The sequence below is a fragment of the Patella vulgata genome, chromosome 1, assembly GCF_932274485.2.
Source record: "Patella vulgata chromosome 1, xgPatVulg1.2, whole genome shotgun sequence".
In the NCBI taxonomy this organism is placed as follows: domain Eukaryota; kingdom Metazoa; phylum Mollusca; class Gastropoda; family Patellidae; genus Patella; species Patella vulgata.
Genome location: NC_065879.2, coordinates 63,628,729 through 63,643,374, shown reverse-complemented (window position 1 = coordinate 63,643,374; position 14,646 = coordinate 63,628,729). Strand labels below are relative to the sequence as shown.

The window sequence follows — 14,646 nt, the reverse complement described above, 5'->3', positions numbered from 1 at the left end:
ACTAGTCGGTTGCAAAATCAGTGCAGTCAGTCGTAAGATATGAGCAGTCGGTATCAAAATAAGTGCTCACTGCACACGTCACTCTACTCACGCAAAACTTTAGTATAAAATAACCTTGTCGACTTATCATGTTTGAAAAAAATGTTTTTCACCCCATGGCAAAAAAATAGTCGGTCTCAAAAAAAAGTGCTCACCGCAGTCGGTCTCCGACTAAATGAATTAATGGGGTGTTTTATGACCATCAGAATTCTGCAACGAGAATTTGGATCCATATTTGCCATGACATTGACTAAAATTGTCAGGCCCAGTCCCAAAAATTAAAAGCTCGGTTACACATCTCAAATTTTTTCGCGCATGCGGCGCTCGATTCCATTATAACATCATTTTTCCACTCCTCTGTTGTCTTATACTGTCTCAGCACTATCATATTCACGGTTATACTGAACTGCCTAGTTATGTTAGTAGCACCACTGGCACTGGTGTGTGGGTCGTGGGGCGTCAGACTATACAAAAGTTCTGTCAACTCTTGCAAAACAGGCGGAATTGATAGGGGCAGATCTCGAGATTTTGTCTAATTGACTCACATTTCTGGTCCTCTCGTCCACAATAATTTCTCCCAGCAATGACCTCAAATGCCAAGATATTGACTCAATTTTTCAAAATGTTCTCAGGTTGCTCAGTGTTATAGGCACAATCATATATGACAAACTTTATGTCAACTTAAATAAAACTGCTTTCCAGCGAGACAACGATCAACAACTATATAATTATACAATGCCATCTATGTTCTACTGGGACGCTTAATGTTATAGCCAGTATTTTTGTGGGGTGGGATTGTGGCTGGGGTGGCGCCCTAGATTTGGACCTCCCCCACCCCATCTAGATCCGCTACTGCACATGGCCCCTACAAAACTCGCACCTGTGGTGCTCGGTTCCTGACTGCGTCACTCGTACTAGGGGTATGGCCATTAATCGGTCGCATTTTGGCTAAACACCCCCCCCCCCAAACAAAATCGTTATGTACGCCCCTGTTTGCATACATATTTCTGATATGTTAAAAGACAGCAACTATTTATTTTGGTGCATGCCCCGACCCCCTGGGACGGTGTCACACCCATTTTTTTGTTAATATTTAGTCTCTAAATTTAGCAAAACAAACCCAACGCCTAGCCTTCTTTGCCTCTTGTCATATTACAGTAATTGCAGCTATTTCATTCTCTTCATTTTAAAAAGTACCATATCAATGAAAGCAGAAATGTGGACGTATATTGCAGCGTTAGCGATGCTCTAGTTTATTATTGTTAACACAATTTGATATTAGTAAACAAAAACATAAATATATAAATATTTTAACAAAACAATCATCTAAATATTATCTTAAAATCATCTTAATTACCCCTTCAATAGAGCACTCAAATTACCTGATAAATAAAACTATCAAATATATATTCATTTAAATATGACCTAACAACTACTTATATTCAGAATTGGAAGGAAAGGTGCAGAACCTCCTAAACCACTTGGTTCTGCTTAAAGGAAAAGTCCAACCATTTCAGATTTTTTATATTTTATTCATTATCAAAATAGTTTTCATAATGCAGAATCAAAAGTCCTCAGGGTAACTGTCATTCATTGTTTATGAACTAATCCATGTGTTTACACAATAATTGCTACTTTTTGTACTAAAAAATTGAATACCCTAAGAAAGACTTATTATGGCATGTACCCACTTTGTTTATATACATCTGTAATGGGTGAACTTCTCCTTAAAGTAAGAAATACAATCACACTTCTACTTTCTTCATAATAAAACAATAAGTTCTTTATTCGATTATTACAGATAGTTTGCCAGACAAACAAAACATACACCAATAGCACCTCAGTCGTCCATAAATGTTGTCGTGTTATGATAGCATATGCAAATAAAACTCAAAATATAATTGAAGCCTTGACAAGATTCTATAAAAATAATCATGGGTAATTGTTGTAATGTTATAATCAAAACAAAAGAACATAAGCTCAAAGTAAATCAGATGTATATAAAGAGAGCAAGGGCCATTTAAAACACTGCCAAAAAATTAATAAAAATTAATGTTGTAAAATTTATAAAATAAACTTAGACAGTAACAAAATCCCAAAATAACCATTATTATATTTTCACTAACATTTTGGGAAAAGAATACAACCATTCATTATATTTTCATTAACATTTTGGGGAAAGAAAAAAGCCATTCATTACATTTTCACTAACATCTTGGGAAAAGAAAACAAACATTCATTATATTATTTTCATCTTGCATAATTATACTGACCTCCAACTTCCAACAGAAACCATACCAAGAACAAATTAATGAAATCCCTATACAAACAAAACTGAAATTATTGTTAAATATGTCATCTAAATACAACCAATGAAGGCTATTTTAGTTTTAATTTCGGATATATCTTTTCCCTTAAATCCTATTCGTTGTGAAAAAGGGTCATATATTTGAAACCTTTTTTTTAAATATTCTTCTTCACAATTCACATACTTACTTTTAAGACAAACTTTGTTAACATTAAAAACTATTTAACTGTCTCTCACAATCTTACGATGTTTCATGATAAAATTACATTCACATACTTACTTTTAAGACAAATTTTGTTAACATTAAAAACTATTTAACTGTCTCTCACAATCTTGGGATGTTTTTTATGATAAAATTACATAAATAATAATATAACATTATATATAATAAACAATTACAAGTATAACAATAATTTATAGAGACATCAGCTCTTAATTTAGAAGTATTCCCAGGTTTGTAAAAAAATAACTTTTGATTCAATGTGATTTGATTATACGTTACATAACTTGAGATATTTATTTTCTTGGTGAATGTTATATCTCCTTTGATTGACAATTGTTAGTAGGTTTCCCCACACAACCTGAAATGAGCATTTTATTTACACCCGTCGAAATTCTAACAATTCTAAAGTGATTACATGACTTTTCAAATCACACTTATAATCTTTCAAATCACATTTATAATCTTTCAAATCACATCATAATTTTTCAAATCACATTTATAATTTTTTAAATTATGTGAGCATCATTATAACTCGAGTACTGGTTAAAATATGTATTTTATGGTAAAAAACAATTCAACAAGTAAAAATAAACATACTGGTAAATGAACTCCACATAACATGGGTTATTTAATTTTGAACATAAATGTTTAGTTTAAAAAATCCAGGCATGAATATACATCATATCATTATCTGTTGTATATTAACTTGAGAGATTAAAATCAACACTTATGTTATTCTAAATTTTAGTTATGTGTTTTGCTGATGAGGTGCCAAATGTTCGTAATCATGGTGGACAATAAGTCTTAAGGGAACTAACTCTAAGGGGTCTAGTGATGTGTAAAAAAGGATGCCATGCGGGAGAATTTGTCCTTTAAATTGAATCAAACATTTTGATTGTACATCATTTGAAATGTTCGTAAACTCTGCAAATAAATATCATCTGGAGCACCTGATATGATCACATATTCCCACAGCTTATTGTCACACTTGACAGCATTTGGTACATGTATTGACCACTGTATTTCACCGGTTGACTAATTTCACTGATAAAACTACTTGTGGTTTTACCTCATACTCAACAGATAACATAACTTACATGGACATTGTATTGATTAAGCTGTACATAAATTTATAGTTTATATGTACTACTAATTGGCAGCCAGTCTATTTTTGGCATATTTTGTTTACAAGACTTTTTTTAAAAAAAGATTATGACAATATTAATGTTTTAATTTATAAATCAATCTATAAGTGTATTATATACATCTATTTGTAGTTATAAAGTCTGTAAAATATTCCACTGTAATTTGACTGACATGTAAACAAGAACTGTGGCTATAACTGTGTGTTTTCATAACTACCGGAATCTACAGACAGAGTTTGACTCCAGATAGCAACTTTTCCATCCTTACTACATGCACCTGATAGGATATACCTATCTTCAGCACGACACATAGATCGTATTGCATCATGATGTGCTGTCAGTTTCTTCCATAATTTATGTTCTTTGGCTCTATATATATGTATTTCTCCTTGTTTGGTGCCTACCCACATCTGAAATCAATAAGAATTCATGCTAACACTCATTCTTGTAACACAATGTAAAACGTAAACAGCAGCATCTTTTTTTCCAACATTGTTTTAAAGATACATTCCCGCTACAAACTGGGTGATTTAATGGTTTTTATGGACTAAAAACATATTCAAACTAATTAATTTGTCATAATTTTGCTTCAAATCCTTCTCAAACATTGTAATTGCGAAGGAATGCCCTGCTATAAAAATTTGATCAAACCAGGTCATGTTTACGTCACGTGACTTACCTCTCTTGGAAGTCAGAGGAGAATTCATTGCATACATAAGACGATGTTGTCTTTAATCGCTTACTATTTATTACATTCTCGGATTATCCACTACCCGGGTCTTTTTCCGTCATTTTTATCACAGAAAGTGTTGTACGTCTAACTCTTCATAAAGTTTATCAACTTGAACATCAAGCGCTCAATGATCGCGTGTGACCTTTGACATCACCCGTGCAGAAATTCCTAATCGTCGGGCTGTTGATTAGGGGAACCCTTACATTTTTGTCCTGTATACGCTTCATGAGTGTTTTTCGGGGAATCCAGTATTTTTCAAGTAAGATTGGATATCTCTACTTTCCATATATACCAAAATTGCCATACTTTTATTGGAAATAACCACCTGATAAATACTTTTCTGGGAACCCATCTTTAAATCTTACAAGCACTTCAACTGAGGGCTTTTATTCATTTAATTTCTGAATTATACCTTGAGTCCATGGCATGGACTTTCCAGTAATAATGTAAAAAAATGAGATTCTATTCTATCACCGGATGCTGCTACCACTATGATATAAAAAGATATAATGCTGCTGATTTCAATTTAATCTGATTGTATAAATATTCTTGTGAATTGTTAATGTAATTGAAAAATACCAAATCGCTACAGCACAGACTGAAAGAAAACTTAAAATTCTAAAGTTTCCTCATGATTATTCTAGATTATTTGAAACCGAGACAGATTTGACATTGTGCTGAAACAACTCTCCACAAAAGTCTTAACATCATAATTACTTGACCATCTTGTCCATGCAGGTGCCAAGTTCAAACAAGCAAGAATCTTTTTAAGCTTCCCCTTTTCTTTGTTGTTAATTTGTCCTTTGATGTCAGGTATACAACTATTTATCATGACTATTACAAAGTTGGGGCTATATGTAATGGTATTTACTAGTCCGTTAAAATGGTTATTGTTTGAATAGTTATTAGTCATGCTTTCAGGGTAGCAGTGACCTGTTATACAGCTAGTAACTCACCTGCTAATTACTGTACTGTATACTTTATTAACCATTTTAAAGATATACCTAACGTTAGTAATAATGATTTGTATCATTTAGTAAAAGCCATCGGGTTATCAAGATATATTTCATATGTATGTTTTTGCTTCCTGTCTTACAAACCTTATCATTGGACAATACTAGAGTACTGATGCCTCTGGCACCCAATCGTATTGTAGTTTTCAATTCTTTACTCTCTCTATCCCATATCAGTATCATACCTTTTCGTCTTAATCCAGCCCACAGCTATAATAAACAATACAAACAGTGAGTATAAATAAAGTTATTAAAAGCTCTGGATAGATTTGAAAGTCTCATTCTCCTTAGAAGACAGTTTCTTGTTTCTTCCTCATTTAATTTTGTGGGGTGTCCATAATGCTACAATGTCAATTGTTAAACCAATTCAAAACAATGTCATTATGATAAAATGAAATTGTATGTAAGATAGTTACCAATCTGATTAAAATACAGTTCTATATTTGGTTTCATTTTTTTTATACTTTCGATGGCCTACACTACATAGCGATAGGTCATGTCAGGGGTCAAAAGACTGACTTTTGACCCTATGACATCAGAAATTTGATTAACCAATCAGCATTGATGTTACTAGTGGATTACCCACAGTAACAGATCGTCGTAACAGATCGTTTCATTGGCTTATCCCTGACACCATTCAGAACACGAGTAAAATAACAACTCTTCCAGATCCTAGTGTAGTAAAAACAAGTAAAACAAAATTTTGAACTATAAAAACGAAACGAAATAGGATCTGTGTTTTAACCAGATTGGATAGTTACATGACATGATACCGATCATTTGATTTAAAATACTGCATGTGAAGGATGAATTTTAGCGACAGAGAACAAATTACAACACAAAAAATTTAGTTCATCAATTAATATTTGCAGCATGCAAATCTAAATATTACTGCCATTCTAACAATACCAAATGTGTCATTTTAATACAATAAACATTTTCATGAAACAGTTTTCACAGTAGAATGAGATAATATTAAGGTTTATGAAGAAGATTTTTAAACTTGACCCGCTTAAATACTGACAGAGGGTAAAATAGTGATTAATAAATATATAACAGACCTCATTGGGTGTAATTTCGAAACATTCAATTTCTTGTGTTTTACTGTCTTTAATAGGAATAGATTGAAAATCTAACTTGGTTAACCAGGAACCTGTCTCATTAAATACATGTATACCTTCCCATGTACCTGTACAAAACAAATACATTAAATACGTGTATACCTTCCCATTTACCTGTACAAAACAAATACATTAAATACGTGTATACCTATCCATATACCTGTATCTGTACAAAAACATACATTAAGGTTTTCATTCTAAGATTTGAAACAAAAAAGACATAGTTTTCTTCAAGATGCTATTCAATTTAAAATTATTTTCAACGTCAGCATACTTTGTGAAAATGAAATGAAATGTGATTTAATGTACTACTTTTCTGCATCAACTGGGTTAATGAAGATGGGCATATACCATGCAGTGTGTTAAGAGGAAAACTTTGCCCGGACACAAGTGTCTACTATTATTTCGAACATGAAACATTGGTTTTTTCGTCCCCTTCGAATGACTTGACACTGCTCATTGCCAGGCCCTCCATCCTGCACCACTAACAAAAAGAAACCATGCTGGAAATTGAAGGGAATTTTGTGCATTTGTATGGGGTGTTGTATGGATTATAACGAAAAACACAAAGATTCTCACCACACCACAGTTTATCATCTGCTAGTTTTAAGGATCGTAAACAAAGTTTATCCTCCAGGTGTAGGACTTGTAATGTTTTTAATGATGGTATTTCCCACTTTATAATAACACCATCTAAACTTGCTGAAAATGCGTACCTGTTGTCAAAAAAAAGAAAGATGTAAAACATTTTACTACAGCATTATTCACTGTATGTATTACTTACTGGTTAAAAAACCTGATTTATTATAGTAGTTATGTTGAAAATATGTAATAAAATTGTTAATTTTGCTAACGCCTATATCACAAATACCTTTTACTGCCTAGTAAAGGTAATAAGGTGTTTACTACCTTTTATCATCAGTAAGGCATACAGAGCTAATTACCTTTTATCATCAGTAACATATAGATCTAACTATCTTTTATCATCAGCAATATGAAGATCTAACTACCTTTATTCATCAGTGATATATACTATTTTTTTATCATTAAAGTAACATATAGATCTTACTATCTTTTATCATCAGTAAGATCTAGGTCTTCATTATCTTTATACCTTGTATCATCAGTAAGGCCTATAGAGCTCATTACCTTGTATCATCAGTAAGGCCTATAGAGCTAATTATCTTTTATCATTAGTAAGATGTATAGAGCTAATTACCTTTTATCATCAGTAAGATATATAGAGCTAACAAGGTCTTTATGATCTGTTAATGTTTTACTGGTTGTCATAGTTTTTGTATCTATGATATATATTCCAAGAGCACCTGCCCACACCTGTTCTTCACCAACAGAAGCAAATGTTATCTACATAGTTAAATAAAAACAGATGCTTTAATACGGTGTTACATACATGTAGAATACCACTCTTGCCTTAAATAGTGCCATACTTAAAGATAGGTTCCCAGAAAAGTATTTATTGGGTGTTTATTTCCAATAAAAGTATGGCAATTTTGGTATATATGGAAAGTAGATATATCCAATCTTACTAGAAAAATACTGGATTCCTCGAAAAACACTCATGGAGCGTATACAGGACAAAAATTTAAGGGTTCCCCTAATTGAGCGCTTGATGTACAAGTTGATAAACTTTATGAAGAGTTAGACGTACAACACTTTCTGAGATAAAAATGACGGAAAAAGACGCGGGTAGTGGATAATCCGAGAATTTAATTAGGATTCGATATTTGTAATAAATAGTAAGCGATTAAAGACAACATCGTCTTATGTATGCAATGACTTCTTGAAGCATAATTATGACAAATTAATTAGTTTGAATATGTTTTTAGTCCATATATACCATTAAATCACCCAGTTTGTACGCGGGAACCCATCTTTAAAGTAGCAATGAGTCATGAACCGAAATCATCCTTTGATCATATATAAAATGTTTAATACGCATATTAATTTAGAAATTCTAACAGTTTTAGTGCTGGTAATTGAATTATTCACGAATAATACCTATTATTTAACTCTCGATAACATTGATTACTGTAAATAGACATTATTTGAGAAATGTTGTGGTTTGTAAGATACATGTAGTGTGATGAAACTCCTTGTAAAAATTCGACATGATTGGTTATAAATTAATAACAATACTGCTACTTTAAAGATGCCACACAAAGTCAATAAGTAAATATACCATCTTGGCAAAGATGTTCATGAATAGAAATGAGCAATCATTCAACATTGAATCAATATAAAGTAATTCTAACTTTAGATCATTCAACTTTAGAACTGATCAATATTTTCTGTTGGATCAATGCTTTTTGGGAAGATTGTGTATGGTCTGAAAGTCAATATTTACATTTTATTCTTGAATATTTTGTCTTTAACAATAGTCTTTATGAGTTATTTTAAGGAAAATATGAAATTTTTCAATGCTTAATCTTAATCTATCCTAATATATACTCCAACAGAGAACACTTTGACTCAATAAAGGGTTCCGGTTAGAAGTAATACATTTGGTAAACTAACAAGATACGAGTGCCTAAAATTCTAAAAATTAAAATCATGTAAAACAGTGTACATACCACGTTATTTTTGGTTGTAATATGATTTGCTTCCAATAAGAAAGTTGAGGCATCAAATATTCTGATCTTTTTGTCCCCCATACCACACCACAATCTAGGGGGAATTTCTTCTTCATCCGTATTAACTGTAACATACAAATAACCTTCAAACCAGAATAAAAAAGAAATCGTGCCGACACAATACTTTTAACTTATTTTCAGAATAACATAAGGCCCATATTTGCCACAGCTACACTGGAATTTCTGCTGTCTGGGGATCTTTTAAATTTCTATGAATCTGATTTGTGGATTAGAGAACAGAAGGCGTTTGTCTAAACCTGTTAACTACAGTGTGGTGTAGAAATGGGTTAAAGGAAAATCTGGTAATTTTTCAGTAAATACTTGTAACTGACAGGCAAAGTTCTTAAAAGCATTGCACAGATACTTAAAGGAGCTAAATCACTAATATTTTGGGTCTAGAAATTGGCACAAATGGGTCGCAGCACATATAATAATGTAATATAAATTTATATAAACTGTTTTACATTCAATTGTTTCCGTTTTACTGTGAATTGTCATCAGTTATGTTCAGCGAAATACGCCAGAAGTCTCAACCGAAAGACAGTTTCTAGCATCTGGTTATTCTAGTCAACATCGATAGTATATATTGCACATGCTCTCCAAATAAGAATATGGCATCACCGTTTGACATGACTTGTGGAATATGTCTAGCCTCATTCTTTGAACACCTTGTTACAAATGGCGCTGAAACGCATTATGGTACACGATTCGTGAACCAATGGTAAAATGTTTATTTTGTCTTTAATATTGGATATCAGAAGCCCATCTTTTCCAGGTAAGACCACAGCACCAAAGCTGATTTAAATTGCTAAAAAATTTGTGTATTCAATGTCGAAGATTTTGGATGATATTGAGTTACGGACTTAGCTACTTTAAAATAAATTAACTCTCTAACCAAAACTTCTGGATCTGCATCAAGTATTTCTTTTTATCGGTTTATTCCTCCCTCTATATCTTATGTAACCCCACGCCACTTTCAGTGTTATATTCATCAATTATACACAAAGATATACATAAAAGCATTTTGATATGATTGACGGTTTCAGACTGTTCAATACAAAAGATGTTTAATGGGTGAAATAGCCCTCCTCTATCCCCTATACTCAATAATTAGGTGTGCTAGAATTTGAAACAGCTATTTTCAGTGTGGAAGATGTAAGTTATAAGCTGCTCTCAATATTGAGGGTATATACAATATTAACCAGCTTCTCTCACTGTCACAGACACATCAGAGAGAGAGCGAGAGAGAGAGAGAGAGAGAGAGAGGGGGGTCTCCTTGTCACTTACAACCTTAACTCAATGAAAGACCCCACGATTTAAAGCGTAGGTCTTAGACCCCTTGACCTCACCCTCAAGTATATACAACGGGTTGGTTATATAATGGCTGATTCATGGAATCGCTACTTTAATAGCCTAGACATGGGAATGGATCATATAATTGTGAGTGTACAATAATTGTAGCTGTTTTTTTTACCACTTACATCCTGGAGTGTAGAGCAATGCTTCCACTGTTGTTCTTTGTCTCTCTCCCTGACAAGGATCAACTCGTTTTTGTAGAGCTGATAAAGTGTTGCTAGGTAAAATATGGCGTTCTTCAGCTACATACCGCGAATAGAAACACAGTGACTCAGCCGAATCATTGATACGATTATAATGAGCCGTCTGCTCAAATAATCCACTGTAACATGATAGAAGGACAATAAATTCAAATATTATAGAAGGAGAATATGTTAAAATATTATAGAAGTACAATCAATTAAAATATGATAGAAGGACAATAAATTAAATAATTATAGAAGGTGAATATGTTAAAATAAGATAGAAGGACAATAAATATAAGGAGAATATGTTAAAATATTATAGAAGGACAATCAAATAAAATATGATAGAAGGACAATAAATTAAATAATTATAGAAGGTGAATATGTTAAAATAAGATAGAAGGACAATAAATATAAGGAGAATATGTTAAAATATTATAGAAGGACAATCAATTAAAATATGATAGAAGGACAATAAATTAAATAATTATAGAAGGTGAATATGTTAAAATAAGATAGAAGGACAATAAATATAAGGAGAATATGTTAAAATATTATAGAAGGACAATCAATTAAAATATGATAGAAGGACAATAAATTAAATAATTATAGAAGGTGAATATGTTAAAATAAGATAGAAGGACAATAAATATAAGGAGAATATGTTAAAATATTATAGAAGGACAATCAAATAAAATATGATAGAAGGACATTTTTAAAATAGGACAATAAATCAAAATATTATGAGCTCTTTTCAAAAATGCTATTAGTACAATTATAATTAACAGTCTGGTCATTTAACCCACAATAATTTGAACCAAAATCGCAGTAAAAATTATCTAAAATGTATTAAACAAATTGGGTAAGAATATTTTGAGTTCAGATTTGAATTGGTGACAACCATAACCTGTGGATAATGGATTTTTGTTTGTAATAGTATGATCTACCTTTTTACAACGGCATCAATCAGAAGAACGTTTTGTGCAGCCTGATGTGTAACAGAATGATCTTTAGTTGCTATGGCAACACGTCTACCACACATCATTTCCTGTATGAGCAGAAACCAGCAATTACGATCTGCTTTTAACCAAATAGAAAACTTTATGCTGCCATCTGGAAAAAGAAATGGAATAACGTCCAACAAATATGGAATAACTTCTCAAAACATAGGTTGCCATGCAACAAAATATATGCCCACAGCAGCTAAGCCATCCAAATTGTTCACAAAGGGTGTCACATATTTGTTTTTTGGTAGGTAATCAGAGAATTTACAAGTCGCTAAAAACTGATCAAGAGTAACAACAGATGAAGTAATTATCAGAAATAATTAAATTTAACTTTCTTCTAGTGGATTGCTAACATTTATTATACAAAACATGAACTTGCAGTCATCTACATATTTTAGCTATTTGAGTTATCGAAAATTAAATGGTTCATTAGTTGGACTTAGTATTTGCCCACACGCTAGAATCTACATTTGATTTTATATTATTAATCTTACCTTCATTTTGTATGGTAAGAGCATCAACAGCTTTAAGGAAGGAATGAAGTTGTGTTTTTTCTAGTCTGGCTATACGATGTAGTCGGATCAATTCTTTAAATGCATTAGATCCATCTTTCAGGAAGAACAACCTGGTTTATTAATAAATGCCAATACTGAGATGTAAATAACGAGTTACTAATATTAAATTATTAATCTGAATTATAAATGTTAAGTCAGTTATAAATGCTAGTTGAGTTATATACACTAATCAAGTACCAAATACTAATTTGATTATAGATGCTGATTCAGTTACAAATAAAATTGATTTATAAATACTATGTGACTTATAGTCACATTCTAATTGCTAATTGATTTATATGTGCCTAGGAGTGGTAATGGAATTAACAATGAGTTGTTTAATAGTGCTAATTGTACGCTTATAAATGCCAATTGAGTTAGTTAGAAAAGTTAATTAAATATCATGAATGCCAATGAGTCTGATTGCATAAATTTTAAATTTTTAAACCACTAGTTAATTAGTTCTTTAAAAAAATATGTATAGAATAACTTTATTATAAAAGAAATCCTAAAGGCCAAGACCCATCAATCAAAATGTGTCCAAAAATAAAATTTTGTTCCAGTACTTTTCTATCAAATTTTAAAGTCATATTTTAGAGAATGGGACAAGAATCTCTACATTGTTAAAACAAGAACAAAACTTAAACATACATTATGCAAGAGCTAAATCTGTGAAGGGGAGGTCTTTCTTTAGGCCTGGCATGTTATCTAAATAATTAATTAGACATTAATTAACCTATCCAGACCATAATCAACTCTAGATGGCATCTTTAGTGGATTGTGAGCTGATTTGCTGCATAACTTTCCTTCACGATTTAATGATTAAATGGATAATCGAGACTATGCTGTTTATCGTACTGACTTTAGTAATGATGATTAAGGCTAGGCGGAAATTCAATCGCTTTGTTCTCGGTTCATAGTGGATCAATTTGAATGAAATTTTCAGCAAATTGCCTTCACATTATCTAGTTTTTAACTATTATAGTAAGAACAGACGACTCGTTATCGAATCTCCCATAATGTATCTTTAATAATAAGATTTGTTTCGATCATCATTGTGGTGCCTGTCAAATCATTATGTCATTAATGTGCTTTCATACCTTGTTATGGCTATAGGTAAATATGTGTATAGACATGCGTGGTTGTTATTGAGATGTACAGTTCCCCCATATGGGATGGAACTAACCTTTTATCAGTGAGACCTACACGTCCTGTACCATAATCAGTTTTAATAAGTGGTGAAATTTGAAGAATATTCTCGTCTGTACCAAGAACATCATCTGTTAAACTTGCTAGACATGTTAAACAATTCTTCTGATTCTCCATATAACATAAATCAAATACTTCATAAGTATACTGATCTACATCTATAATACAAAATATACAATAAAAAACAATAAACATACAAAAATCAAATATACAATAACTAAATATACAATAACTAAATATACAATAACTAAATATAAATATACAATAACTAAATATAAATATACAATAACTAAATATAAATATACAATAAAAATACAATGAATATTAAAAAATCCTAAAAATAGTATCTGTTGATCAAGATGGTTTTAAGCATGCAAATCACCTGGATGTGAAGAATTACCAGAATACTATGGTGTTCTTTTTTGGCCACCACCACGCCACCCTTGAAAAAATCGCCATGCAACACAAATTCATGTCGTGCATCACTTTTTTCAATGTTAAGCTATAGAGCAAAATGACCTAGACAAACTCCAACAATGGTCAAACAAATGGCTACTAAGATTCCACCCAAACAAATGCAAAGTGGTTAGAGTCACCAACAAGAAACTCAAAGAGGAACAAATGACACAAGAATACAATCTCTACAATCAAGCAGGTGATAAGGTAATACTAGAGTATTCAGATGGAGAAAAGGATATGGGGGTGCTAGTTGACAGGGCATTAAACTTCGCGTAAACATATACAGCAGCAAGTAAACAAAGCCAACAGTATAATGGGTCTGATCAGGAGAACATTTACGCACCTAGAAGAGACCAGTTTCAAATATTTATTCCAAGCTTTAGTACGCCCAAACCTAGAATATGCAGAATTAGTTTGGTCACCACACAGAAAAAAAGATATAGATTCAATTGAAAACGTACAAAGAGGGCAACAAAACTAATATACCGTCCCTCAAGAAGCTAGAATATCATGAAAGACTGAGGAAATTGAAAATGCCAACATTAAAATACAGAAGAAGAAGGGGGGATATGATAGAAGTATATAAAATAATGACAGGAATATATGACCAGGAAGTAGTAGATGATTTGCTTGTATTGAACAC

At 31.9% G+C, this 14,646-nt stretch overlaps 1 protein-coding gene across 2 annotated transcripts in view; it reads right to left on the bottom strand.

Annotated features, from left to right (window-relative positions):
* Positions 1-1,284: 1,284 nt before the first annotated feature.
* LOC126828237 (DENN domain-containing protein 3) overlaps positions 1,285-14,646 on the bottom strand; it is a 33,116-nt gene continuing 19,754 nt past the window's right edge. The window contains exons 18-27 of one of the 2 annotated variants that reach the window (XM_050557936.2): positions 13,522-13,702; positions 12,276-12,406; positions 11,722-11,887; positions 10,715-10,911; positions 9,174-9,298; positions 7,802-7,947; positions 7,162-7,298; positions 6,523-6,650; positions 5,549-5,671; positions 1,285-4,125 (exon numbers count right to left, since the gene is read on the bottom strand). In XM_050557936.2, the coding sequence (XP_050413893.1) occupies positions 3,907-4,125; positions 5,549-5,671; positions 6,523-6,650; positions 7,162-7,298; positions 7,802-7,947; positions 9,174-9,298; positions 10,715-10,911; positions 11,722-11,887; positions 12,276-12,406; positions 13,522-13,702 (1,553 nt within the window). In that variant the 3' untranslated portion in view covers positions 1,285-3,906. The remainder of the gene's footprint in view (positions 4,126-5,548; positions 5,672-6,522; positions 6,651-7,161; positions 7,299-7,801; positions 7,948-9,173; positions 9,299-10,714; positions 10,912-11,721; positions 11,888-12,275; positions 12,407-13,521; positions 13,703-14,646) is intronic. The other variant, XM_050558004.2, reaches the window with a different exon arrangement.